The sequence below is a fragment of the Hirsutella rhossiliensis genome (assembly GCF_020360975.1).
Source record: "Hirsutella rhossiliensis strain HR02 chromosome Unknown scaffold00005, whole genome shotgun sequence".
In the NCBI taxonomy this organism is placed as follows: domain Eukaryota; kingdom Fungi; phylum Ascomycota; class Sordariomycetes; order Hypocreales; family Ophiocordycipitaceae; genus Hirsutella; species Hirsutella rhossiliensis.
The window spans coordinates 2680039-2706835 of NW_025408671.1; the positions used below are offsets into that span (position 1 = coordinate 2680039).

A 26797-nucleotide genomic window follows, 5' to 3' on the forward strand; every position below is an offset into this window, starting at 1 on the left:
GCCGGGCCCAACCTTCGCGGCTACTCATCCGAAAGCCGAGTTGCGCTGCATAAAGGCCCGGATGCGGGCCAACCTGGTCTCGTCATCATCATCATCCCCGTCGCCACCCAGGAGCAGGTCGTCGTTGTCCTCCCCTTCAGAGCAAATGGTGTTGTCAAACTCCTCGTCGTCGGAGGCGGCGCCGTTGCGGTAGCAGTAAGGCTGACGGCCGTATTCATCGTCCGACTCGACCTCGTCCTCCGGGTAGTCTGCTGTGTAGTGGTTCTCGGCTGTGCGTATGTCAGCGTGCCGGCCGCAAACGTGGGACGTTGCTTGCTACAAGCCACCTCCCACTTTTGTGGGAAAGGGTGAGCCTACCGTTCTCGTCGTCGTCGTCCTCGAGGTCGTCGTCGTCCTCGTGCATGGATCCGAAGAAGAGTAAGGTCTCATCGTCGTCATCCAGGACTAAGACGCCAATGTCCGAGGGAGACACGTTCAAGGCGACCGAGTTCGCTGGGATGCGCACATACTCCTCGATGATCCAATCGTCATCGTCGCCCTCCTCTTCGCTGGCTTCGTCCATGACTACGTCCTGGGGCTCATTGGCTGGAGCAGATTCCGGATGACGCTCTATATATCTCTGAGCGGGCGCCCTGGGCTTGAACCTTGGTTTCTTGGCTTGTCGCTTCTCCTGCTCCATGCTATGGAGATTTGCGCCGAGCTCGTTGAGAACCCAGCGGTTCATGTCGGAAGCAATCTTATCCATGTCCTCGGTATGGCGGTTCGTGAGCGACGTCGGAAGAGGCGCGTGAACCGGTGCATCTTGGCGAAGTTGGCGAGATTTGCTTACGACGCCTGGCCGCTTCAATTGATTTCTCTCGACCGTGTCTAGGGGAGCAGGACTTGGTATCGGCACTTGACTCTCGTCTTGCGACGCCACTTGTAGTGCTGCGAGATCCATCCGGGGTTTCGAGGGCTTGCCATTCCGGCTTCGCTCGACAAAGATGGTGGGCACGCTCCGTGCCTGCTTGGAGATTCTGGCATTGAGGGCTGGGCCCTTTGCTGCTGCCAGGGTCGACCGCGAGAGATGAAACCTTCGCGGCTCCACCAAACCGAGGCCGGCCTCTCGAATTGGAGATGCGGCCGCATCTAGTGGAGGATGCGCTCTGGCGAGATTGTCGGCGGGGGCAGAGGCATCTTCCGGGTGAGAGGTGTGGATGACAGGTCTGTCGCTCGCTTGCGGGGCGGGTTGAGACGCGGGATCTCGACGCTGGTATGCCCAGTTGCTGCCACTACGATGCCTCTTCTGGCCATCGTCAAATTCTGCGCCTGGTCAGCCAGGCCTCAGTGTAGCGGAGGAGGCGACTGACGAAGAAAAGTGACGGGGGCTTCCTCGACCCGTTTCCGCTTGACGCGGATGAGCTGCGGAGGAATTGACATGGGTGACGGTTGAAGACAGAGTCCAGAAGGCGTCGGGTCGGAAGAAGAGAGCCTGAGGCCCCGAGTGGTCGAGGGAAGACGGCGGGTTGGAACGTTGAAATGGGTTGGTTGTTTTATCGCCATTTGTCGACGGTCGTTGAAGGGAGCCAATCGCTGTCGAGGAGATACGTACCACCGTTACGTCAGCGTGCCCACAAGCACTGGAAACTCCCGCCAGTCCACTGTACTTTGTACGGGGCCGGTACCCACAAGAAAGCATCCTCCAACCTCCAACCTTTGACAAGATGAAGGTGCTACGTGAATTGATACGTGGATCAATCGGATATCAAAATTCAATCAAGATTCCGTGCTGCCATGCAGCCGTCTGTGACGGGCATGGAGTATCCAATAGACGGAAATCATGGTGTAAGAATCTCGTTGGGCACCGGCAAGTCGTAACCTTGACGTCATGAGCGGAGGAAAACCAAAAGAGTGGCGTCTGAATAAGAGGGGAAGAATGAGGGGAAAGAAAGCTATTCATCTCCCCGGAAAGGGAGCAAAGCTGGAAGAACAATAAGAAAGGGTCCAGAAGCAGTCGAAAGGCATGGTTGGATGGCCAGGCCGGGCCAATAAGACAAGCCCAACGAGAGAAGAGACGGGAGAGAATTCTATATTGTCGAGGCTTTCAAGTACAAGTCGTGTGTCGACTCTTGACTCTTGCGAGATACCTTATCTTCGCTACTGGACGCCAGACGCTATGTCTCGCATGATACAGTGATGGCACACCGCCACCAACCGTGTTGGGGAAGCAAAGGCACACGCAGTTCTGCCAAGTCGCAGTACCTGCGAGGAAGTACTGACCGGGATGCAAAGCACGCCTCCCTCCCTCAACATCAGACACACATACATACTGTGCATACTGTACCTACCGAAATCTGCACCCGTGAAGCACAGCCCACCGCCGAATCGATCCACTGCCCGCTTCACGTGCCCTCCAGCCTGCAAACTTGCTTCCGGATTCCTAGCCCGTCGTCATCAAACTCTCCGTCATTCCATCGACATCGAGCCTGTGTTGAGGAGCACCAACCATTCATCGCATCGCACCCACCGACTGCTGTCCATGACATCCCCGTCTCCGTATCACAACCGCTCGATTGAGAGACGCACTGGCAATCCGGCCGCTTCCCACATGAACTTGTCAAAGCAGTTGACGAGTGCTTGACCACGCCTTGACTCCCCGCCCTACGATCCGCCAGGCAGACGACTGCACCCAGGTTGCCATCGGGCAATATCTACTATGTTGGAATCTTCCACTCTCGTGACAATAGCCTTTCGCAGGGCGGGAGCGCAGCCCCCTATCTACCTGGCTGGGACATTCTCTGACCCGGCCTGGCAGCCTCGAGAGATGCAGTATACTGTAGATGGCGCGGGGGAGCACTGCTTTACAGCCCGAGTTTCTGTTCAGTCCGGCCTCGAGTACCAATACAGGTTCAGGGCCGCAGAGAGTGACGACTGGCTCTTGGACGAGCACAGCAGCATAGGTAGGCTCTCTTGGCTCGCGGCAAGTTCTGGTTTCGTGTGACTTGACTGGCGTCTAGTGACGGATCATCGAGGAAACAAGACCAATCTACTCAAAGCGCCAGCGATGGACCGTGCCCCCAAGCAGAGGCAGTCGTCTCCCGAGGTGCCGCAGAGAGCAATCGAGTCGGTGCCCGTTCCTGGTCTGCCTGGAACCATGAGCGGCGCGTCTGCGCAAGGCAAACCAGGCGCGGCCAGTGCCGCTGACGCCACGAATGGCGCAAGATCTCGTACCCCAACCGAGGTGGTTTCATCTACGGCGGCCGAAGTTGCAGACACTGCCGCCCAGTTCGATGACGTGAGGATAACTATCTAGGTAGATGGCCGCTCATTTGCACACAGTACTGACTGCGTCTTGTCCAGCCGAAGAACACAATGCCTTCCCGTCCCGAAAAGCTCCAAGACACAGGTGACGCAACAGGCGACCACGAAGATTTCAAGTCGCCACTCTTTGCCCACGAGGCCTTTGGAGCGAGCGAGACAGCCGACGATGGCTTCGATCACGAGCCGCAGGACTTCGCGGTCAACAGCCCCAATTCAAGGCTGTCGTTTGGCAACTACGGGGTGGGTCGTGTTGACGTTGACGACCCGACACTTGAAAAGTTCCCGTCCGAACGATCGTCAGTTCTTGACGCATTGCGCAGGATCCAGTCCGGCCACGATGACAACCACCCTCATCTGGAGCATCTCCAGCTATCCCCTCGGACTGCGCCACTGAGGGGCGGCTTCGCCGACTCTGCCGATGGCACTGTTGCTGTGGGATCCGGAGGAAGAGAAAGCAGGCCATCGCATAGCAGTTTAGGACGTACCAGATCTGCTGTGTCTCTGGGGTCTATCGCGGAGGAGCCGAGAGCCGGGGTCGGCGACGACTTTACACAGCCAGCAAGCCCAGAAAACAAGACACCGCCGACAGACGAAGAAGAGATGTTGTTGATGAGACCGATCAAAGCATGAGATTGAGTGGAGGTGCTCGGGGGGTTGAAGTTGAAGAGCATGGCGCTGGCTGGCTGGCGGATGGACAGAAGCCGTAGGGAATATTTCGATGTTTGTACCATTCGAGAATGACGTGATTGTGCATCGGTCGGGTGCTCCGTCATGCTGTGGGATATCGTGCAGCAGCCGCCGAAGCCACTTGCTATTTTCTGCGTCAAGGTGGTGCTCATTCGTTGGAAGAGTCCAAGGTTGCACAAGTTGGACTCCTGGCCTTGACGGGCCGCCATTCCGAGTCTCCACCGAAACCCGGCGCTTTTGGGGCCGATGCGCCGATCTTCCGGGACCCACCAATGGCGCAGCGACCTGGCATAGGGAGAAAAATCCTCCAGCCTTCCCACCACGCAACGACCTCTCCCCACGCAGCGCCCAATGGCTCCGATGACGGGCTGCTCCCTGTGCCTTGTCGCGCTGGGGCACCGTCCAGTGCCTCGCGGCTTTGCGCAGACATGCCTCGGCCTGCGCTTCTTTGCTCGCTCGGTCAAGCCCCGGCCCTCACGCATGGTCCTGTCCGACCAGGTCCATCGCACTCCCACGCCTCGCGGTGGTCGCAGGCCACGCCAGGCGGCCGTCGATGGCCCCTTTGCCGGCATGAACAGGACGGTCGCAAACGTCGATGCACCTCAATCTCGAGCTCCACGCGTTGCGCCACGCTTCGGCACCGAGGACAGGAGGAGAGACGACAGGAGGAGAGACGGCCGAAGGGACCACAAGGAGCGGGCCAAGGAAGATCGGAAAGCACTCAATATGCAGCGCGCGCTGGCCATTGTCACATACGGGCAGCGCGCATCCATCAAGGAGCGCCTGCAACACTTTGAGACGTTTGACCAGTTCGACCTACTGCCATCCATCCAGACGGGCGTGACGGAGGAGCTCTTCAAGGGCATGGTTGACATTCGCCCGACCCCCGTGCAGCGCTTGGCTATCCCTGCACTTCTTGGGCAGTCGAGCCCGCGGCTACGAAAGAAGCGAAGCGAAGGAAAGGAGTCCTTTTTGCTGGCGGCAGAGACGGGCTCGGGCAAGACGCTGGCCTATCTCCTCCCCGCCATCGATGCCCTTAAGGTTGCCGAAGCCGAGGACCCGGAAATCAAAGCCTACAAAGAGCGCCAAGAGACCATCGAAGCTATGGACAAGGCCTCCAACGTCAAGACCAAGCCCTTTAATGAGCCGCATCCCACCATGGCTCGCCCCAAGGTTATCGTGCTTGTCCCCTCGGCCGAGCTGGCCCAGCAAGTTATGCGCGTCGCCAAGTTGCTGTCGCACGTGGTCAAGTTCAAGACGGAAATGCTGTCATCGGACCTCAAGCCTCAGCAGATCCAGCGCAATCTCTACGGCCCCAAAGGCCTTGACGTTGTCGTTTCCACACCGCACCTGCTGGCGTCCATCGCCAAGTCGGACCCCAACATCCTATCTCGCGTCTCGCATCTGATTGTTGACGAGGCGGACTCTCTATTTGACCGGAGCTTTTCGCCCGTCACGACGAGCATCATCGAACGGGCGACGCCATCCATGCAGCAGTTTGTCTGCTGCTCGGCGACGATCCCGAGAAGGCTCAACAGCTTCCTTGCCGTCAACTACCCCAAGATGATCCGTCTCACCACGCCAAACCTTCACGCCATCCCGCGGCGTGTTCAGCTGGGCGTCATTGATGTGTGCAAGGATCCGTACCGCAACAACAAGGATCTCGCCTGCGCCGACGTCATCCACTCCATTGGCCGAGAGGCCTCACTGCACGAGGGGCCTGTCAAGGGCGTGGTCGACGTCCGCCGAGTACTGGTCTTTGTCAACGAGCGCACCAAGACCGAGGAGGTTGCCGAGTATCTTCGATCCAAGGGCATCGACGCCGAGGCTTTGCATCGGGATGCAGGAGAGAAACGCCATGGCGAGACGCTCGATACCTTTACGTCGGCCGAGCCGCTGCGCATCCGCGCTCCGCAGGACACGGGACGCAAGCGGGCCCTGCACAACGTCAAGGTCCTTGTCGTGACGGATCTCGCTTCCCGAGGCATCGACACACTGCCCGTGCGGCACGTCATCCTGTACGATGTGCCGCACACGACCATCGACTTCATCCACCGCCTCGGCCGGGCAGGACGAATGGGACGACGCGGACGAGGCATTGTCCTCGTGGGCAACGATGACCGGAGAGATGTCGTTTCCGAGGTGAAGCGCAGCATGTTTATGGGCCAGGCGCTGATTTAATCGAAAATGGATGCAGACAACTTATTCAAGCATGACAATAGCCGGCGCTGAAAAAGAGAGGTATTTGGAAATAGCACAGCGAGGTACGTGTATTATACTTGTACGATGACATGGGGATAAATACCAGAGCTGGAATCTCGGGACTTGTTTGTGCATTGTACACAGAGGACCTCATGGACCCTGTTTTAGAAGGCGCATGGAGTGGCGACTGGGCATCCAAGATTCATCACTATCCTTTCGCGTTCAGCATTGCGAACCCCTGTCTTTTGAGCAAGAGGCGTCCGGTGCGCGGATCGAGTCGAGAGACTGGGGTCAGCGTCTGCCGATCCGGACGCCGTCTCGGGATCTAAGAGAGGTTTGTGCATCCTTGGGTCTCAGGTGGATTCGACGGAGGCTTTTCTGGACACGACAGATACCTTGCCCGCCATGACTGGGATTATAAACACAGGAGCCTGTCACAAAAGCTGCAGCTTCGTCGAGACCTTTGTTCGTCAGTGGGTGATGGCGTTGCGGAGACATTCAGTAAATGCATAAAGCGGTGGACATTGAGTAGTTGCATCTATCCGGTATGTGGCTGGTAGTATTTCGGGTAAGCCCGTCCATCCGACCCGCCGCCGCGTCGCGACGCGTCTCCGTCGTTATTTTTTTCTTCTCCCCCGCCCCACACCCCAAACCTCTCACTCACCCACTCCATCCCGAATCCCCACTCGTCGCCACTCAACTTCTCGCTGCTTCCGTCCGCTTCCGGACCAAGGATGAATGGTGCTATAGCACCTTGACAGCGCGTCGACCGAAGCTCATCGACGGCCCTTCTACATATCCGCGCCGTGCTCGCCCATCCATCCGTCGCTTGCCGAGACTTTCTCCTACCACCCACCCAGCCAACACTGGCAGTCTGCGAAGTCGCCAGTAGGCAATGCCGCGGCCTAAGAGGACGCGACGCGCGCCGCCCGGCGATGCGAAAGCCCCCGAGCCCCCGAGCGATACCGAACACCTCAGTGACGATGCTGGCCGGCCCAGAGGGCGGAAAAGAACGAGGACGACGCGCCACCCCACATCGCGGCTGAGCCTCGGCGAGCAAGACGCTATACGCGCTGCCAACCGCACCCGCGACGCCGCTCTGGACAGACTCGCAAACGAGGATGCGACCACAGCCAGTGGCAATGCCACCGGTGATGACACGCGGAGCTTCATCGAGACGGGTCGACGCGCCATGGCCACGCCCGCGATGCGTCGAGACACAACAGGCCTGGACCTGGCAGACGACGATGTCTTTGGGGATCTTGATGACAGCTTCGCAGACGGCGAGATGCCTCGAGGACGCCGTTCAGGAGATAGTTCGTCTTTGGCCATGAGCCACTTCAAGCCCCGGTCGCGCCAGTCGAGCATCGTCGGACGAAACGACCCTCCCATCCGCCCGAGCAGCCGAGGCCCTACCACACCTGCCCTGGCCTCTTCCTTCAACATTGGCCTCTTCAGAAGGCGCGTCAGAGAGCCGTCCATATTGGGCACGTCGCGGAAGCCGCGACTCGAGGCTGAGACGACGACGACAAATGACTCCGACGTGGGAAGCGAAGCCAGCTTCGAGCCCGAAGCCGAATCAACTCCGCTCAACGGCCGGCGCCCGACACGACGCAGCCCACAGGTGGAGCGGGAGACCTCGCCTGCGCAATCGAGCTCGAGGAAGCGCAAGAGTGTGGAAGCCAGCGACGACAGTGATCGACCGGACAAGACCTCCCGACTGGAGCCAGACGCAGGACGCGCCGAGATCGACAGCGACTCAGAGCTGTCCATCCTCGCCTCTCCATCCCCGCCTCCGCCCGGCCTACTCCCGAGACCTGTGACGCCGGTCATCCAGGATGAGATCAACGCGCCGCCAGCCAGTAGTGATTCCGAGGGGGACGTCGATGTGTGGCCCGACATTCACGTTCTCGCGAGGAGGCGCCGGCGGCCGTCGGTCAACTCGCCGCTGCGCGCCGAAAACCTCTCCGAGGTCTCTTCCCCGCCTTCCCTGACGCACTCGCCCAACTACGTGGCAGAGAAAGCCACCAGGCAACGGGGTCGATCTACGACGCGGCGCCAACAGTCGCCGAAGATTACCACTGCCGATCTTACCAACCTGCTTCCCAAGCGCCGCCACAAGCGGATCCGAAACTCGCTCGGCTTGGAGAGCGACGAGGAGCTTGACACGACGGACCTGGCACAAGACGAGGACGAACTTTCATATCTAGACGCGAGAGCAGCGCGGAGGAGAAAGGGCAGCCGTCCGCCTAGCAGAGCCGCGTCTGCCCGACCAGCCTCTCGTGCTCGAGCCAACAGCTCGGTTCTGAAGCCGAAGCAGACGCCTGCGAGTCTGCGGCAATCAGCTCGAAGCAACAAGACATATCGGCGGCGGTCCTCGGACAAGGAGAACGAGAGCGACGGGGATGAGGAGGGAGAGAGCGCGCTTATGCCTCTCCCCGACAACACGTTTGACGAGGCGGGCACCGGCGACAGCGAGAGTCCGAGCAACGCATCGGCAGACGAGCTCAAGCAAGCGGCCCGGAAGTTCATGGAGGTGGACAAGTGGGAGCTGGAGTTTGAGGAGGTGGTGGAGCCGCCTTCGCCCCAGGACGCGCGGTGAGCAAGGATGGAAAGAGGCAGGATTCTTGTATAGTCTGCTTTCTTGTGTTGGTGGGGAGCGAATGGGAGCAAGGGGCGTGACGTCTGGCATCTTGTACGTGTCCACTCTGCATGAGTTCATGGTAGGCGAAGTGAGGCCCGAGTTAGAGCTGTCTTGGCATGACTCATGTTTTTACTTGGGGCATTCTTTATTCGCTGGCCTTTGCGGCAAAAGTGCTTCATCCGGGACGCTTGGATTCCTGATCTAGGGCCGTGACTCCCCAACGCCGTAATCGCATTGCAAATCACGCTCCCGCCGCCATGGCGACAGTCTTGCCAGCCTGACTCTGCTCCCGGAGATTGACGGCCTCTAATCTCCGTTCCGTCACAGCCAGCAACGGATCCAGTACGTTGGGGTCTCGCAGACCAATCGTCACGTCGTCGGGTAGTCTTCCGGACATGAGCAATGCCTGTGATGAGCGAAACATACGAGTGAGCATGCGGATGAAAGAATGAGAAAGTGAGGGTCCTGGACCTTTTTGACGTCGGCGAAGGTCGCCTCCTTGGCCGTGTACTCCCTCAGGACCTCGTCCGTCTCAAAGTCGACGTAGAGGCGCGTGTCTCGGATGCGGACGACGACGTTGTCAAGGCGCATGAAGAGGCGGCAGAGGAGCAGCATGCGCTTTTGGTGGACGCGGAGCTTGGCGCTGTAGATGGAGATGCCGTTGTCGTCGAGCTCGCTCTCGTACAGGACGACCTCGTCGAAGAAGAGGATGGGGTCGCGGCGCTTGAGCAGCTCAATGGGGATCTGGCGGTCGGTCGGGCGGAACGGGGGCGCGTCGTCGCCGACGGTGCCGCAGTAGGTGGTCGAGTAGCTCCAGTCGTAGGGCTTGACAACCTCCTTGATCTTGTGCGTGGTGTTCTCGCGCGTGCTCTCCCAGTCGCGGGCGTAGGCGACCTTGAGCATGTGGCGGTCCGTCTTGTCGACGGCGTCGAGGGCGTCGGGGGTGGTGAAGGCGACGGACCAGCCCGAGGGCGCGTGGGCGACGTGGACGAGGTTGTCGCCAAAGATCATCTCGGGCATGGGGATGCCGATGCGGTCCGTCATGGCGTCGATGGCGCCGGCCTTTGAGATGGGCAGCTTGCGCGTCGAGATGCGGAAGCGGCCCTGCGCGTGCGTCGTCGTGGCCGCGGCCAGGTCCTGGGGGGTGGGGAATGGCTCATTGGGGTGGGGGGCGTGGTTCATGGCTGCTCGTGTGCGGCTGCTCGTGTGCGGAAGGGGGGCTCCCCGAGAGAGATGGATGGGAGAATGGGATGGCTTGGAGAGAGCAGCTTCTCGCAGCAAGATTGCCTAGAGGGGGAGCTTCTCTGCGCTACTACAGCTGTAGTATGCAAGGGCAGCAAGGCTGATGACGAGACTTGGCGGGGTAGGTGCAGCGCATGTACTGTACAGAAACGTATCCGTACCTCGAGGTACAGATACGGCGGGCCTACAGTGAAGGCGGGGAGATTCACGACGAGGCAAGCAAGCCCACGCGCCACACAGCACGTGCGCCCGGCATGGCAAGGCGGCAAGGAAGCAGCTTCAAAGATAAGCAGGTACCGGATGACCCCGGATTGACTGATTGGCTCGAGTATGTACACGCTCCCAACGAGGCCGCCGTTCAAGCTCTCACGGCGGCGCCCTCTCGGCCTCCGCTGCAGGAACGCGGGTGTTGCGCCGTTTCATCCAGACAAATCGCGATTGGGAGCCTTGAGGGTGGTGGTGCAACGACAAGGCTTCTGAGCCAGCAAATCGCTGCACGCAAGGAAGGTCATGTGTGAGTGGCATCGCTCGTGGTTGAGGTTGGAGGCATGCAAGTCGTCCGGTGGGTTAGTCAGCAACGGTCCGCAGGGCTGGCTGGTTGCCCTGGCAACGGCCGGACGACAAACTGTTTGGGCCGCCCTCCTCGACTGGGGATCCATGAGCCAGCCCACCGTCTTCATCAGCACTCCCATCCCGCTCGACTTTTTGCTCCCTCCGTGTCCTCTCACAGTTCCTTGGTTCTCTGCAGCTTGCCTTGGCCAGCACCATCAGGAGGCTCCAATGGCCACACGAACTCTCGAGTCGCGCTTCGAGCGCATGTCCGTCCAGGACGACAACGACGCTGGCGACAGCTCAAAACTCTATCCCAAGCTCAAGGTGAGAAGGGGAAAAGCCCTTTGTGCCCACGGCGAACTCGCGATGGCTGACTTGCGAGACGACAGCCGGCGCCGAGCTCATCACAGCCCGCCCATGGAAACGGCCGGACAAACCTCGTCAAAGTCTCGCTCCAGTCGCAGAACCACGGCGCCGTCGCTTCGGTGACGCTCCCGTCCCAGCCGGCCCAGCGCAAGGGAAACAACCCGCCGACATCGCCTCAGCGGAGGCCGCTCCCCTCGGGCTCGAGCTCCTCCCGCGACTCGGGCGAGTCTGTCGACGAGGTCGAGGCCGCCTCCGCCCTGGTCGAGCAGCCCAGCCCGCCCAAGCAGTTCCATCTCGGCATGTTCGAGATTGGTCGCCCGCTCGGCAAGGGCAAGTTTGGCCGCGTGTATCTGGCCAAGGAGCGCACGAGCGGCTTCATCTGCGCCCTCAAGGTGCTGCACAAGAGCGAGCTGCAGGTCGGCGGCGTCGAGCGTCAGGTCCGCCGCGAGATTGAGATCCAGAGCAATCTCCGGCACCCCAACATCTTGCAGCTGTTTGGCCACTTCCACGACACCAAGCGCGTCTTCCTCATCCTCGAGTTCGCCGGCAAGGGAGAGCTGTATAAGCACCTGAGGCGGGAGAACCGCTTCCCCGAGTGGAAGGCCGCACAGTACATTTCCCAGATGGCTTCCGCCCTCCGCTACCTGCACAAGAAACACGTTATCCACAGGGACATCAAGCCCGAGAACATTCTCGTCGGCATCCACGGCGAGATCAAGATTTCGGATTTCGGGTGGAGCGTCCACGCGCCCAACCACAGGAGAAAGACCATGTGCGGCACGCTCGACTACCTGCCTCCGGAAATGGTCAAGCCCGGCTCGTTGGACAACTACTACGACGAAAAGATCGATCTGTGGAGTCTCGGCGTCTTGACCTATGAGTTCCTCGTCGGAGAGGCGCCGTTCGAGGACACGCCGGTCATGACGCAGCGGAGAATCTCTCGTGTAGACATGTCGATTCCATCCTTTGTCAGTGCCGAGGCTAGCGATCTCATCAAAAAGGTGAGTCGCCGCTCTCCCATCCCAAGACTTGCTGTTGGCTAACAAGGAGTAACAAGCTCCTCGTCCTCAACCCCGAAAAGAGACTTCCCCTCGAGCAGCTCCAACTCCATCCCTGGATTCTGAAGCACTGTGTCAAGGGCGAGAGGGCTGCCAACCGAGAAAAGGCTTTGGCATGAACCAGACAAGAGCAAGGCCCTTTTGAGTTTCTCTCCTCATCTTTTCTCTCGTCTCTTTTTGGTCTCTTTGAATTTTCTTAACTACCCGGGCTTGGATCGGAGTTTGGCGCGTTACAGTAATCTGAAAGGATGATTCGCATGTGCAGGAGTTTTGGGGCGTTGGAAACTCTCGAGACGAAGCGAGTCGATAAAGAGTTGCGTAATTTTCCTCTTGGGTATCCTCTATTCAACCAGTGAACAACAAAAACATGGGAGCCGTGGTTGACTTGGACGAGACAACCTCATTATCGTACACGGTGCGCTTCTTGCTCTCTCCTTTGCCAAGCCTCATCTATACACTTCATCGAATGGTCGCGTGTCGGAGAAGCACGAGTCCCAGACTTGGTCGACGACTTTTGCTGCCTGGGCTTCGTCCTTGCACCGCGGGCGCGCCATGACGGAGCTGATAGCCCTGCGGCGCACGCAGCTTTGGAAGTGCTGTGTGACGGACCAGTTGCCTCTGGTGAATGCCTCCCTCGTCCAGCGACACTCGCCGCTCAGCGCGGATGCGCGAATCTGGACGGACCGAGTCGTTAGCGGTCTCACGGTCTCGGCGCAGGATGCCCGCTCGGCAGAGCTCACCTCGGTGCACGCGGCGTGCTTCAAGTCCTTGTCGCCGGCCCAGTCGACCTTCCACCGCAGGTGATCCCAGGCATGGACCATTTCGTGCGCCAGCGTGTCCTCCAAGTGTTTGCGGTCGCGCATCTCGTTTGCGCAGATGAGGATGCCGTGGTTGGGGCTGAAGCCACCCGACTGGCGCCGGATCTGCCCGTCGTCCTCGAGCCGGGCAGGACAGCGCCGACACAGGACGTTTGTGGCGTCGAGGTTCCCGTTGAGATCGCGAAGCTTGCCCGACAGGAAGCGCACGACAGGCGAGTAGGTGAAGAGCCAGTCGCGGTACTCGTCGCAGCGTTTGCAGTCGCGCTCCTCGTGGACCTTGTAGCGCCATTCGCGGTAGTGGAACTGGCCTTCTCGGGTCATCTGGCCGCTCAGGATCCGAAAGTAGTTCATCCACCACTTCATCTGAGGGTCGAAGCCGGTGCGCGCCGGGTCATTGACGACCTCTTGGGGAGCCTTGTCCCCTGACGGCGTCGGTGGAGCGGCATCGGACCCCATGGTGACGTTTCTGTCTCGGTTCTCTCGGTCGGGAATCTCTGCCAGATACGATCTGAATCGCTGACCTCGTGACGAGGCTGCGGAAACGAGGATTGGCTCTCGGGACGACGATGAAATTCTGCCGCCAGCATGAATGGACATCTCAAGGCGGTGAGACCACGCAGGCGGGTACTCAGCGCAGGTACCGCCCCACGCGGCCGAGCCCTGCCCGGGAAAGAGTCTCCGGGCCCGCCTTCAGTGTCCGGCCACTGGGAGTCAGCTGCTATTGGGCGGGGCGCCAAGCGCTGTCACGGCCGCAAGGGCGCGCCCGACGTCGGGTTCGGCCAAGACAAAGGTCAAGCACACCGCCGCACCCGTCGACGGCATCCGTAGGGGGAGCCGTTTCGCTCCGCTTGGCGTCGCGCAATGCCCGTGCAACAGGAGCCTCTCGCCGAGACGGCCGACGAGGCCCGTCTTGCTCAGGCTCAAGGTATGCGCCCCGCTTGCTGTTTCATGCAGCCCGGCTCCCGACTGCTTTGCACATGCATCCGCCCTTTTCCTCTTCGTCCCTGCAACTGCCGTGACGGATTGCCATCGGCTGACATCTTGGAAGCCTCCACGATGAAGCGGCCGAGGGCCCTCACAGTCGTCATCAAGCTAGGTGGAGTCGGCTCGGCTCGGGCAACCAAGGTCGCCTCTGACAAAGACCATTAGGGACGAGCTCCATCGTGGACGAGCAAACGCATGAGCCGTTGCTGCCCATCCTGACTCTGATCGTCGACACGGCCGTCAAGCTGAGGAAAAATGGCCACAGGGTCGTCATCGTCTCTTCAGGGGCCATTGGCGTCGGCCTCCGCCGTATGGATATCGACAAGCGGCCGAAGCATCTCGCCCAGTTACAGGCATGCCAAGTCCCAGACACCTCAATTCCGCGACCTCATTCTCATCCCGTCGTGCAGGCGCTCGCAGCAATCGGCCAGTGCCGTCTCATCAGTCTCTGGGACAGCCTATTCGGCCACTTGTCCCAGCCGATTGCGCAGATTCTGTTGACCCGTAACGACATTGCCGATGTAGGAGCCGACCGCTCCCGTAACGGCTAGTCGGTGTGCTGATGCAAAGAATCCAGCGAACGAGATACATCAATGCGCAAAATACCTTCAACCAGCTCATGGAAACGGGCGTCATCCCCATCGTCAACGAAAATGACACCCTCGCCGTCTCCGAAATCAAGTTTGGAGACAATGACACCCTTTCAGCAATCACGGCGGCCATGATCCACGCCGATATGCTCTTTCTCATGACGGATGTCGACTGCTTATACGACAAGAACCCTCGGTCTCATCCCGACGCCCGCCCCATTGAGGTTGTAAAGGACATCTCGGATCTCGAGGCTGATGGTTGGTTTCGAGACTGTTGGCAACCGTCGGCCTGAGTACTGACGGAGACGCAGTATCTAGTGCTGGCTCAGCCTTGGGCACAGGCGGCATGAGCACCAAGATTGTGGCCGCCAAGCTCGGCACGTTGGCCGGTGTGACAACCATCATTACCCGGTCCTCGAATCCTGGCAACATTCTCGCCATTGTTCGCTACTTGACGCGTGCAAACTCTGATGATGAGGCTGCCGAGTCGGTGGCGCAGAACACGCAATCCTTGAATCTCTCGGAGCCGTCGACAAGCGTCGCCGAAGTCCCGGCTCCCCCACTGCATACCCGGTTTCTACCATCCAACGAACCGATTCAAGATCGCTACTTTTGGCTCCTCCACACGCCCAACCCACACGGCACAATATACATTGATGCTGGCTGCCATCGGGCCCTCTTAGATAAGGCAGGCCTGCTGCCAGTAGGGGTCGTGGACGTCCAAGGCCAATTTGCGCAGCAGGAGGTGGTGCGCCTGGTCGTCGTCGAGAGGCGAATTGCTCCAGGGCCGGATGGGAAGCGCTGGGAAGGCCTCGCCCAGGAGGTCGGGCGGGCTCTGGTCAACTATGCCGCTCCCGAGATCAAGAGAATCATGGGACACCAGAGCGTCGAGATCGGGGGCATACTCGGATACGCCGATAGCGAGTATGTGGCTCATCGCTCGCACATAGGCTTCTTCAGGAAAGAAAGCCAACCAGTGACGCCGACACGAGAAACGCCTTGAAACAGCTCGCGTGCACGGGACGGTGCGAAAAGCTGTATCCCAGTGACCACCATTACAGGGAGAAGTATGGCTACATGGATAAAAAAAGTGCTTGACGACGATGGAATGTGCCACAGATAAAGGAATTTGCCTGCTGCACGTAGAAAATACCAGTCATTTGCATGAGTCCCTTGGACTTCGTAACATGAGACTGGATGGGTGAGCGAGATGGGGGCATCCGGTGGAAAACAAAACCACCAGACACAATCACGGCTCTTGAGCTTGCTGAATGCTGATGGCTGCTTTTGATGGTGTCCGACACTTTATATTAGTGCCCACATCAGCTCCAGGCCACCTCACCCATCGATGGTTGGTCCGCCCACAGTTTTGCGCGGGGAACCTCGCTGGAATCGAAAACCCCCACCAGCCTCCGGTTTGACGCCCTGCACCGCCTGGTGACTCACGCTCGACAACTCAGCTGGGCCTGGATGAGGCCAATGCGACCCCTCGTGCTTCGTCCATCGACCTTCAGACCCAGCCTCGTCGCCGCGCGCCCACATCTCCGTGGCCCAACACCGCCAACCCTCTGCCTCCACCGCCGCCGACTCGCCGCCTCGCCAAAGCTCGGCAAATACCAGACGCCCGGCTTCAAGAGGACCACGCCGCGCGCCGCCATGACCTCGACCGCCACCACCCTCAAGGGCCAGCCCCTCGACAAGGCCGTCCTCGACGCCATCCTGCGCCGCCGCCTCTTCTACACGCCCTCGTTTGAAATCTATGGCGGCGTCGGCGGCCTCTACGACTACGGCCCTCCCGGCTGCTCCCTGCAGGCAAACATTGTCGACCTGTGGCGCAAGCACTTCATCCTCGAGGAGGACATGCTCGAGGTCGACTGCACCGTCCTCACGCCCCACAATGTCCTCAAGACGAGCGGCCACGTCGACAAGTTTGCCGACTGGATGTGCAAGGACCCCAAAAACGGCGACATCCTGCGCGCCGACCACTTCGTCGAGGCTGTACTCGAGGCCCGCCTAAACGGCGATAAGGAGGCTCGCGGCCAAAAGGTGGAGGAAAAGGACGACCCCAAGAAGAAGAAGAAAAAGACAAAGGCCGAGGCCGTCAAGCTCGACGACGCCCTCGTCAAGGAATACGAGGAGGTCCTGGCCAGGATTGACAACTACGACGGCCCCGAACTCGGCCAGCTCATCAAAAAGTACGACCTCAAGAACCCGGCTACCGGCGTCATGCCCTCGGACCCCGTCGCCTTCAACCTCATGTTCCAGACCTCCATTGGCCCCAGCAGCAATCTCCCCGGCTACCTCCGCCCCGAGACTGCCCAAGGCCAGTTCCTCAACTTTGCCAAGCTTCTCGACTTCAATCAGGGCCAGATGCCCTTTGCCTCGGCCTCCATCGGCAAGTCCTACAGAAACGAAATCTCCCCGCGTGCCGGTCTCTTGCGCGTGCGAGAGTTCCTCATGGCCGAGATTGAGCACTTCGTCGACCCCCAGGGCGGCAAGAAGCACAGCCGCTTCCACGAGGTCGAGCACATCGAGCTCGTCCTTCTCGACCGCGACACACAGCTCGCCGGCAAGACCACCACCCGCAAGATTGCCATTGGCCGTGCTGTCAAGGAGGGGCTTGTCGACAACGAGACTCTTGGCTACTTCCTGGCCCGCATCCATCTCTTCCTTGAAAGGATTGGCGTCGACTTGTCCAAGATGCGCTTCCGCCAACATATGCAGAACGAAATGGCGCATTACGCCTGCGACTGTTGGGACGCCGAGCTGTTTACCACGTCGGGCTGGGTCGAGTGTGTCGGTTGTGCCGACCGAAGCGCATACGACCTGAGCGTGCACGCCAAGAAGACTGGTGCGCCTCTTGTCGTCCGGGAGCGCCGTGAGGAGCCTCTCGTCTTCGACGAATGGCAAGTGGACATTGAGATGAAGAAGTTTGGTCCCATGTTCAAGAAGAATGCCAAGGCTGTCGAGACGGCTCTGCTCGCCACTTCCCAGGAGCAGCGCGAGAAGCTGGCCAAGGAGCTGGGCAAGGCCGGCAAAATCACACTCGAGGTGCCCGGCGTCGAGAACGGAAAGGTGGACCTCGGCAGTGACTCCATCAAGATCGAGTTCCGCAAAAGGGTTGAGAACACGAGGGAATTCACTCCCAACGTCATTGAGCCGTCGTTTGGCATCGGCCGGATCTTGTACGCCTTGATCGAGCACAACTTCTGGACGCGCGCCATCGACACCGGCGACGAAGCCCGCAGCGTGAGTTTTCATGCCCGGACAGCGAATGGCTGATTGATGCTAACGCTGAACCACAGGTCCTCTCCTTTCCGCCCGCCGTTGCCCCGATCAAGGTGCTCCTCGTGCCTCTTTCGTCCAGTCCTGAATTCAAGCCCATCATCAAGAAGCTTTCCCAAAAGCTGCGCAACCTCGGCGTCTCCAACCGAGTCGATGACTCATCTGCCAGCATCGGCAAACGGTACAGTCGAAACGACGAGCTCGGAACGCCACTCGGCATCACTGTCGATTTCCAGACCGTGCAGGACGGCACCATCACGCTAAGAGACCGTGACTCTACGTCGCAGGTCCGAGCCGACGAGGGCAGGATCCTGGAAGCCATCAAGTCGATTGTGGATGGCGCCAAGGACTGGAAGAAGGTTGCTTCGGAGCTGCCCAAGTTCGAGGGCCAAGAGGTTGAGGTGGCTGCTCGCTGAAGTGTGACTTGAGGTGGAGCTGGAGCGAAGCAGAAAATATACTGACTGACTGTTGTACTTCCCATTGCAGAGCGGTTGAGCAGCGCAAGTCAAAAGTCTATGCTAGAGTCAAATTCTAGATGTTTCGTCCTCAGGGGAGCGGGCTGTTAGCCCAGCTTAGGTATGTGCCGTAGGAGAAAAAGTGGCCTTGACCGCGAGCAGCCTTGGCAACATGTCCCGAGCCTATTCCCCAACTGGGTCCTGTAGGGAGACCTTCAAAGGGTTTCGCGACAGACGTGTTCGCCAAGTCCAAGTTAGCAATCTTGAAACCATTCACCATACACGGAGGCAAGGTAGGTCAGGGCTCGAAAGCTCACTCGACATGGCAAGGCACGAGCTCAGGGTGCTTAAACAAAACAAAAACATAATGGCAATGCAAGTTGCGTCTATGTTCTTCACAAGGGGAAAGGGGCTCGCACATGCGTGGAGCGAGGGGATCTGCAACGGATCCGTGCATCACGGCCAGTCTCTGCCGTGACAGGCAGTACAAACGGCACACGTGGGGGAATAGGTAAGGTGCAATGGGGCGTGTAGGCCGGCAGATGTAATGTTGGATCCGAAGGAAGGGTAGATCACGGGGGTACTGCTTTGTCTGGTCAGGGACCTGGTGTGCCGCGCGAGGCAGCCAGCTCATATGGATGAAAGATGTTGATACGGGATTCACCGACCGTACAGGACGAGAGGGGTGGCGTCAGGGCGGAGGGTGACGTGGTGACGGAGGTGGGGAAGCACAAGGGGGTCGCTCTTGATTTCTAAAAAGAGAAGGCCGTGTTGGATGCGACGATGGTTGAAAATCCGACCCACCGCTAGGGCAACACAGACTCGGCCGAGTAGCGTTGGACGCTGCTCGTGGAGGCAGCAGGGGTGCATTGTCTTTCTTGTTGTCTGTCCTCTGCTTTCCTCTTTGTTGCACCTGGCATCCAGCGTTGCATTGGCCATGGAGGAGCGCAGCTCTCCAACGGAGGGCTCGGCATGCCGTCGACATGCCGCACAGTCGGGGGTTGTGATGCGAGCTAGCGGCGATTCGTGAGGCTTCGTGTTTCGGCTGCGGCGCTCCCCCTCCCCTGATACTTAGTGCTGGGGGGACGTCATCGGTTTCCTGGAATGTTTTCTTCAGCAAACAGGACACGGCATGGAGGGGATTTCTGTTTCAGAAGAGCCACTGGGAATCCCAAACAGCGCCATATCGCCTGGCGGCTCCACGTCGGCAGGCGACTCCGGCCCGCATGGGCCAGAGAGGTGCGTGCTCGAATCGGGCGGCGATGCTGCGGCAGATGTCGACGGGGCCTGCCGATTGGTGCGGACGGCATGGAAGGCCAAGCTGGCCAAAACGTGACGGGCGGCGATGGAGAGAGGTGGATGCAGAGACGGGAGAAGGTGTCCTTGATTTAAGATGCCAAGAAAGTCATCTGCTGCCGTAATTTTACCTCTTTTGAGACGTGTTGCCTGAGTCACGGCTGGCCGAGACCATATGTATCATACGGTTTGTACCTCTCCGGGTCTCATTGGTCGGTTGGTCAAAGGAAGGTGGTGTTGGGGCGCGCTGCTGCCATGTCGGGCTTGCCTGCCGTATGATTGTTGGAGGAAAGGGAGGCAGGAAGCGAGGCAGGGAAGCGAGGCAGGGAAGCGAGGCAGGGAAGCGGGGGGCGTTCAGCCTCTTTTTACCTCTTTTTCATCCTTGGCCCCAGTGATGATTGAATAATTATCCTTTTCATCAGATGTCACCGCAGCGACCACAATCATGTTTAGTACCCAGGTCCCCTGATAAGACCTGCCCCCACCACCAGCCCGCGGGTGTTGCCTTTCCCCGACACGCTGAGACCCGAGTCGAGGGCCATGGCCTGTTTCTCCTTGTTCCCAAGCACCCACTTTGGGCCGCTGGCCAGGCCCTGGCGGGGTCCGGCAGCCAAATTGGAGGGCCTCTGCGTTCCAGCTGAGGCTCCATGCGACAGGCCGGCGGCTGCACGCACTGGAGACGACAAGGCGCACCGTTTGCTGCTGTGCTCGTCGAGGATCCTGGGTAGCCAACAGTGCCTCGCCTCGCCTCGCCTTGCCTTGCCTTGCTTTGTCTTGCTTTGCCTTGTCTGTCCGGTGGTGCCTCATCTTAGGAGGGTGGTGGGCGAGGGCTTTGTACTGTACAGTACTTACTTTGATGGTAGTGTCAACCGTGAGGCTTGCTTCCAACAAGTGCCAGCTGCTACGGTACTTTGTCTGTGGCACCTGTTAGCTCGGAGTACTTTTAAATGGCTGCAGGTACCTGCCCTATATCTGTACCCCCGTACTCTGTAAAGGGTCCCTTCTCTTCTTGCATGACCAACACATGGAGGTACTTGAGAAAGATACGCCGCCTGTATCCCGCGCCCCGTGCCAATGTTCCGCGGCTCCACTTCATTGTCCTTGGCTTGGTCTGCCCTCCACGCATCGAATCCAGCCCGTCCCCTCCCGTCACGCCCTTGCCGACCATCCTTCTCTTTCCCACAAACCTCCCGCATACCCACGACGGCCGCTTGTTTCGGTTCGCTTTTTCGCCGACTGGCTCGACTCCTGTAACAAGAAACATCGCGACGACAGTCGGCCGCGGCATCTGCGGCGCCCTCAACAAATCATCTTCATCAGCACCGCCCGCCCCATTCTCCACCTCCGCACACCCCCCGTCCTCGGCGACGCTGCCCAGTTGACCGCCCCTCCTGAGGTGAACCCGCCAGCGCCCCTCCCCCTCCACCACGCCGCCGTCTCCTCGTCCTCCTCCCCCCTGTGAACGACAGCAGATAGAGACGGGGTGACATTCATCGACGAGAGCTTGTGCCGGGCTGCGACAGTACCAACCTTTCGCTTCTATCCCTTCGCCTGCATTGTCGACGACTCGGCGACCGACTCGACTGATCAAATCTCCTGACCTGGCGCTGTGTCAGCTCTGCGACGATTACGCTGCTTGGACGGTTCGGAACCCGGCGCATCGCTGGAGCGTCTTCTCAACGGGCGACGACAATCCGTTAAACGGCGCCAAAAATACATGCGGTTTCGCCGTCACATTGGCACACAATGGCTCAGAATAGGTGAGTGCTCGCATCGTCATTCATTTCATATCGCTGGGCGTTATTGCCACCCGCCCCTGTACACGCCTTGCCGTCCAGCTTTGCAGCCGTTGCCCATCTGCAGCAGCCAAGTACAAAGCGGCGACAAAGTCTGCGATGAACTTCGGCCGGCCTAGCTTGCCTGCTCCCTCCTCTTGCATTGGCGATGTCAACGCCCTGTCGAACAAGTTTGCATGGCTTCCGGAAAGCTCCCTCGTGTTCCCGGGCGCTCGTCTCGACCCCGGCACGATAGCCTCGTTCTTTGACGCTTTGCGACGACTATGCACCTGTATGCTAACCAAGTCCCAGCATCTACTCTTCAGGTCAATTTATGAATCCTGGCCCTGCGCCGCGACCACCCGGCTCCGACAGGCCTCGCCTTAACTTGACCCCAAACGCAAGTCTGCCGGGAAGCATGGCAAGCATGGCCATTTCCCCCATACGGAGCACGGCCACCTCGACCTACACAGGCTCCACCATTTCCCTGCCAATCGCACGCCAGCAAACGAACAACACGGACGGCATGGGAGGAGTCGCCGTCAAGAAGGAAGGTTGGGCTTCGGTCAAGGAGAGCAAGAACTTCATTCAGCCCTGGAAATCCAAATACCTGATACTCCGCAAAGAGTCGCTCGATTTCCACAAGACTGAGGGCGGCAAGGTCGCCTACACACTCTACTTACGGGATGTCGTCAACGTTGGCAGGGTGGAGCAGGCCGGCACCATCTTCGAGATCAAAAGAAAGGCGGACGGCACATCCAACAGCCCCGGCGATGACGATGGACAAACCAAGACTCTTCAGATCAAGGTCAAGAGCGACGACGACCTCTACGAGTGGATTGACTTCATCTACGGCGCTTGTCCCGGCATGGGCGGCGTCAGCAATCCTACCAACTTCTCGCACGCCGTCCATGTCGGCTTCGATCCGCAAACCGGAGAGTTCATCGGACTTCCACCAGAATGGTCCAAGCTGCTGAATTCTTCGGCCATCACCAAGGAAGATTATGAACGCAACCCCCAAGCTGTCTTCGAAGTCCTCGACTTCTATACCGATCTCGCCAAGAGGGCGGAGAACCCTAACCAGTTCTCGAGCCTCACGCCCACGCCTCCGGCTTCCCAGAACAAGCAACTCTCCTATGGAAGCGGGAACTCGATTGCTGCACCCCGTCCCGCCCCTGCCGCGCCTGGCCCCCGTAATCCAAGCTACAGCACGACCCCTCCACAGTCCAGCGCCAGTTCTCAGAGGCGGCCGGCGCATAGCGAGCAGCAGCAGCAGCAACAGCAGCAGCGCCAGAAATTGCAGGCCATGTCGCCCAACTATGTTTCTCAAGACGCCATGCGTGACGAGCAACGCAAGAAGCAGCTGGAGGCGCAAAGGCAGCGAGAGTCAGAGGAACAGCAGCGGCGCGAACTCGAAGAATACAACGCCTCGCTGCCGAAAACCAAGGTTCCCTTGGCTCAGCAGGAAATCGGCGGTGGCTACAGCCTTAGCCCTTCCCCATCGGCTGATCGGTTCAACCCGACTAGAGCAGCTCCGCCGGCGCCCAAGCCCGCCGGGGGCCCAGCCAACGGTCTCCGTGCTCAGAGACCGGCGCCACCTGCCCCTGCATCGTCTGGCTCGTCCATTGGCCGCCCTCCGATGTCTACGCAGTCGAGCTCCTCCCGGGATCCCGCCGGCCAAGCGGCACGAGCACCCCGAAACGACATGTCCAACACCAGTCCGATGCGGCAACCGAACGGCAGCCAGTCTTCCATGACAAGGCAGCCGCAATCCCAGAGCCCGGGCGCGTCTCGACTGCCTGCGCCAGTCAAGCCGCTCAATGTTGCCCCCAAACCAAGCCAGCCGCAGCAAGCAGAGGGCGTCAAGGCGGCAGAGGCTGCGCTCAGCGCCAAGCCGCCGCAAACCGAGCGCAAGCAGGACGTGCGCATGTCGACCATGTCCGAGAACGAAGTCATGGCCAAGCTCAAGGAGGCCGTTTCAAAGGACGACCCCAACATGTCGTACTCGAAGCAGAAGAAGATTGGGCAGGGTGCATCCGGGTCCGTATACGTCGCTCGAATCAAAGATACGGCCCAGGGCATTGCCCGCGAAGTCCTTCGACAGCAGGGCAGCAGGGCCCAGGTTGCCATCAAGCAGATGGATCTTGCTCACCAGCCGAGAAAGGAGTTGATTGTCAACGAAATCATGGTCATGAAGGACAGCCGGCATAGAAACATTGTGAACTTTCTCGACGCCTTCCTCAGGAACAACAACGCCGAGCTCTGGGTCGTCATGGAGTTTATGGAGGGTGGTGCCCTGACTGACGTGATTGATAACAACGCGTCCATATCCGAGGAGCAGATTTCCACCATTTGCCACGAGGTAAAACTATTCCCGGTGTGGTCCGAGGGGTGAATTCAAGCTAACGTGGTTATCTAGACATGCCAAGGGTTGGCGCACCTCCATTCGCAGAGCATCATCCATCGCGACATCAAGAGCGACAACGTTCTCTTGGACGCCCGCGGCAACGTTAAGATCAGTACGCATCTACCCCGTTCCCCAACTCATTCAGACAGAAACATAGGACTAACGCGACGCAGCTGATTTCGGATTCTGCGCCAAACTCACAGAGACCAAGTCGAAGCGAGCAACCATGGTGGGCACCCCGTACTGGATGGCTCCCGAGGTTGTCAAGCAAAAGGAGTACGGTCCCAAGGTCGACATTTGGTCGCTGGGCATCATGGCCATCGAGATGATCGAGTCGGAGCCGCCCTATCTGAACGAGGAGCCCCTCAAGGCTCTCTACCTCATCGCCACGAACGGGACGCCGCGACTGAAGAAGCCGGAAAAGCCGAGCAAGGAGCTCAAGGCTTTCCTTTCCGTCTGTCTATGCGTCGACATCAAGAGCCGAGCCTCGGCAGACGAGCTCTTGGCGCACGACTTCTTGAAGCGCGGGTGCCCACTGGCAAGCTTGGCGGAGCTGCTGGCGTTCAAGAAACACGCAAAATGAGCGACGACGAGTACTATTTTCAGGGAACATTGAAGCTTGGACTCGAACCAAATACTGTCTTTTTTTGACATGTCGTTGCTTTTCCAAGCAGGGGCGCGATGCACATATTCCCCTAATAGGTGGGCAGGCGTTCAGGTCAGGTTTTTATACGTCTTTCACACGTCTTCCCGTGCAGGCGAGCGAGTGGTGGCATCATGCTGCGCAGTTGGAAGACTTTCTGTGCGATGTGGCGGCACAAACGTGTCTCAATGCTGCTCGTGAAGCAACGGGACACGACGATGCTGCTCCTCGGCAGCATCAAGGGGATCGACTGTCACTTGTTGGTAGCGGCCGCGATGGCAGCCCGCACGAGGAACTCACTCCGGGGAGACACACATGGTTAATGGCTATAGAAGAAAAATGAGAAACTAAATGCCCGTTAGATCTTTGCAGATGACCGTCCCGAGTGCATCTACCCCTATTGGAGAGTCCACTTCGAGGCACCGCCAAACCGGGCCCAGATGGTGCGAGCTTGTTGCTCATGGCTGAGACGTAGGAGTTCGACATGATGGAACGCATGCGAGGTGGTGTAAGATCTTTTCTCATGTACGGGGCGCTTGGATGATGCTTCCCTCGGCTTGGTTAGACGGCGGTATTCTTTCTGTATAATAGACAGGCAATTGCTGTTTGGCTCAACCTCTTCAGGATATTCTGGCAATATGTCGAATGAAATGTCTGCTGATACCGCGGGCATATCGGTAGAGGAACGTGGCTTGGGCCTGGCATGAACGGAAAGGTTTGTGATGGGAGAGAACAAATCCGATTTGCAGAGGCCGGGTTGATCTACCTGGTCCTTTCCAACTAGATATAACTTACTCGTCCTCCCGACGTCTCTGTTGCTGATGAGCAGGCTACACTGCTGCGAGGCAGACGATGGATTGATTCAGGTTGTTGTAGCTGAGTCGATGGTCGATTTGACTCCGCGTTGCTTCCCGCTTTCAGCACCGACTTCCAGGGTCATCGCTCACTCCGAGGATTGTCAGGCTGCAGGGGGCATCAACCTGTGTTCTCTGAATACAAAGCCCTGGGTCGTTATCTGTGCGATATATACATGTCACGAAACACTGGCAAATGCTCCGAGCTATGAATCTGCGGGAGAGCGAAGTGCAAGCGTCATCTCGTCCTCGCCTTCCATGTACAAGGCAGCATGAACCGGGGCCCAGGACTCGCTGGCAAGTGCTCCTGCATTTACTCAAGCTTTCTTGATACATGCATCAGCCACTGGTCACTTCCCCTCAGCAGCAAGCTATGATTGATTGATACTCACAGCTCGCTATGTTTTCACGGGACTGACGAAATATAGTGAGTGAAATGATGGCTGATTGATTCCTCCCTACCAGAAGTGACAGATTACTATTCTAATCCACAAATGAGACCATGGGCCTACGACTTTTCTGCCGCGCAAGAAGCCTTCCTCAGGCTTGTCCTTCCCGGGCGTGGTATTGTTCAACATTAAGTGGTCTTGGGCGTGGGTTCCGGGGTAGGAAGACCGCCGACCGGTTTGGTAGGCGTCGGCTTTGTCTCGCTGGGCTTTGTCTCGCTGGGCTTTTTGGGCTCTTTAGGCTTTTTAGGCTTTTTGGGTGATTTGGGCCTTTTGGTCGATTTGGGCTTGGGACGACGGGTGCCACTGGGGCCAAGAAGACCTTCGAGCAGGTCGCCTATTAGCCCCTTACTCTTCTTCCTGGCCTCTTGCTCCGAGATGCTCCGTTGTTCGTTGTGATTGTCAATCTTCACGATGCGGCGGCTGAGCTTCTGGGAGTCTAGTCGGGCGAGGTTGGGGACGGCGGGAGCCTGTGAAACATCGAGATTGCGCCGGTGGTTTTGGGGAGTATCCGCCGGCGCGGCAAAGGCCATGCCGGCAAGGGCGGCGAGGAGCCCGGCGGCGAAGCTGACCTTCATTGTGATTGTTGGGAGGGCGGTTGGAGGAAAGGAGCCGGCTTCAAGGTGGTTCAACAAAGGTTCGTTTTTTTTTAACAACAAAGTTAGTTACGGCTTCGCGACGACTGCTGATAGACTTAGGTGTTGGCAACGGACGGTCGACACTTTATACCCGTCGACTGGCCACGCACACCCGCCTGTCTTCTGGACTCGCTCCTCCCAATCCTGTCTTGCGAAGCGGAATCTGATAGGGCCGAGCACCTCGTGACGCTGCGCTCTGCTGGGCAACATTACACGGCTGGAATTTTGGCAAGACCAGACCGTGACACTTGTTGACTTCTGCAGGTCCCCTGGCATCCCGGAAGGCCGCGAGGAATCGGCGGCCGGAGCAAGACCCCGGATGGGGGGTCCGGGTCTGGATCTGGGGGTTCAGAACTCGATGGACTGGCTGCAAGACACTCGCCCTCGACGCGCCCACGACGTCGAGGAATGTGATTGGGTCTGTCTCGATCTTCCGCCGAATAATGCGCGAGTCGAAGCGGCCCGTTTGCAGCTGAGGCGTCTCGAGAGAGGCGTCATCCGGCATGGATCTACCGCGGCTGGCCATTAACTTCACCGCGACATGCCCTTTGGCCC

General features: G+C 59.0%; 10 protein-coding genes across 10 annotated transcripts; 6 read left to right on the forward strand and 4 right to left on the reverse strand.

Moving 5' to 3' along the window:
- Positions 1 to 24: 24 nt before the first annotated feature.
- On the reverse strand, positions 25 to 1419 carry HRG_05541 (transcription factor iwr1 domain-containing protein; the record flags this gene model as incomplete). The annotated part of the gene is made up of 3 exons (XM_044864012.1): positions 25 to 269; positions 358 to 1302; positions 1350 to 1419. 3 exons carry the CDS (start codon positions 1417 to 1419, stop codon positions 25 to 27), a joined length of 1260 nt encoding a protein of 419 aa, XP_044720544.1.
- A 1384-nt stretch (positions 1420 to 2803) lies between these two features.
- Positions 2804 to 3694, forward strand: HRG_05542 (uncharacterized protein; the record flags this gene model as incomplete). Its single annotated transcript, XM_044864013.1, has 4 exons — positions 2804 to 2939; positions 2997 to 3274; positions 3340 to 3540; positions 3602 to 3694. 4 exons carry the CDS (start codon positions 2804 to 2806, stop codon positions 3692 to 3694), a joined length of 708 nt encoding a protein of 235 aa, XP_044720545.1.
- A 644-nt stretch (positions 3695 to 4338) lies between these two features.
- Positions 4339 to 6168, forward strand: HRG_05543 (DEAD/DEAH box helicase domain-containing protein; the record flags this gene model as incomplete). Its single annotated transcript, XM_044864014.1, has 1 exon — positions 4339 to 6168. The coding sequence occupies one exon, from the start codon at positions 4339 to 4341 to the stop codon at positions 6166 to 6168; it is 1830 nt and encodes a 609-aa protein (XP_044720546.1).
- A 916-nt stretch (positions 6169 to 7084) lies between these two features.
- HRG_05544 (ATP-dependent RNA helicase) lies at positions 7085 to 8791 on the forward strand (the record flags this gene model as incomplete). Its single annotated transcript, XM_044864015.1, has 1 exon — positions 7085 to 8791. One exon carries the CDS (start codon positions 7085 to 7087, stop codon positions 8789 to 8791), a length of 1707 nt encoding a protein of 568 aa, XP_044720547.1.
- Positions 8792 to 9074: 283 nt separating this feature from the next.
- HRG_05545 (TIP41-like family domain-containing protein) lies at positions 9075 to 10015 on the reverse strand (the record flags this gene model as incomplete). Its single annotated transcript, XM_044864016.1, has 2 exons — positions 9075 to 9239; positions 9305 to 10015. 2 exons carry the CDS (start codon positions 10013 to 10015, stop codon positions 9075 to 9077), a joined length of 876 nt encoding a protein of 291 aa, XP_044720548.1.
- An 840-nt stretch (positions 10016 to 10855) lies between these two features.
- HRG_05546 (kinase) lies at positions 10856 to 12170 on the forward strand (the record flags this gene model as incomplete). Its single annotated transcript, XM_044864017.1, has 3 exons — positions 10856 to 10951; positions 11017 to 11994; positions 12051 to 12170. The coding sequence occupies 3 exons, from the start codon at positions 10856 to 10858 to the stop codon at positions 12168 to 12170; spliced, it is 1194 nt and encodes a 397-aa protein (XP_044720549.1).
- A 327-nt stretch (positions 12171 to 12497) lies between these two features.
- HRG_05547 (peptidase m76 family domain-containing protein) lies at positions 12498 to 13325 on the reverse strand (the record flags this gene model as incomplete). Its single annotated transcript, XM_044864018.1, has 2 exons — positions 12498 to 12725; positions 12792 to 13325. The coding sequence occupies 2 exons, from the start codon at positions 13323 to 13325 to the stop codon at positions 12498 to 12500; spliced, it is 762 nt and encodes a 253-aa protein (XP_044720550.1).
- Positions 13326 to 13730: 405 nt separating this feature from the next.
- HRG_05548 (amino acid kinase family domain-containing protein) lies at positions 13731 to 18144 on the forward strand (the record flags this gene model as incomplete). The annotated part of the gene is made up of 10 exons (XM_044864019.1): positions 13731 to 13794; positions 13918 to 13965; positions 14019 to 14206; positions 14264 to 14374; positions 14431 to 14701; positions 14755 to 14929; positions 14981 to 15191; positions 15243 to 15367; positions 15958 to 17692; positions 17749 to 18144. 10 exons carry the CDS (start codon positions 13731 to 13733, stop codon positions 18142 to 18144), a joined length of 3324 nt encoding a protein of 1107 aa, XP_044720551.1.
- Positions 18145 to 21681: 3537 nt separating this feature from the next.
- Positions 21682 to 24244, forward strand: HRG_05549 (kinase; the record flags this gene model as incomplete). Its single annotated transcript, XM_044864020.1, has 3 exons — positions 21682 to 23616; positions 23674 to 23773; positions 23835 to 24244. 3 exons carry the CDS (start codon positions 21682 to 21684, stop codon positions 24242 to 24244), a joined length of 2445 nt encoding a protein of 814 aa, XP_044720552.1.
- A 1491-nt stretch (positions 24245 to 25735) lies between these two features.
- Positions 25736 to 26182, reverse strand: HRG_05550 (uncharacterized protein; the record flags this gene model as incomplete). The annotated part of the gene is made up of 1 exon (XM_044864021.1): positions 25736 to 26182. One exon carries the CDS (start codon positions 26180 to 26182, stop codon positions 25736 to 25738), a length of 447 nt encoding a protein of 148 aa, XP_044720553.1.
- Between the last annotated feature and the right edge of the window lie 615 nt (positions 26183 to 26797).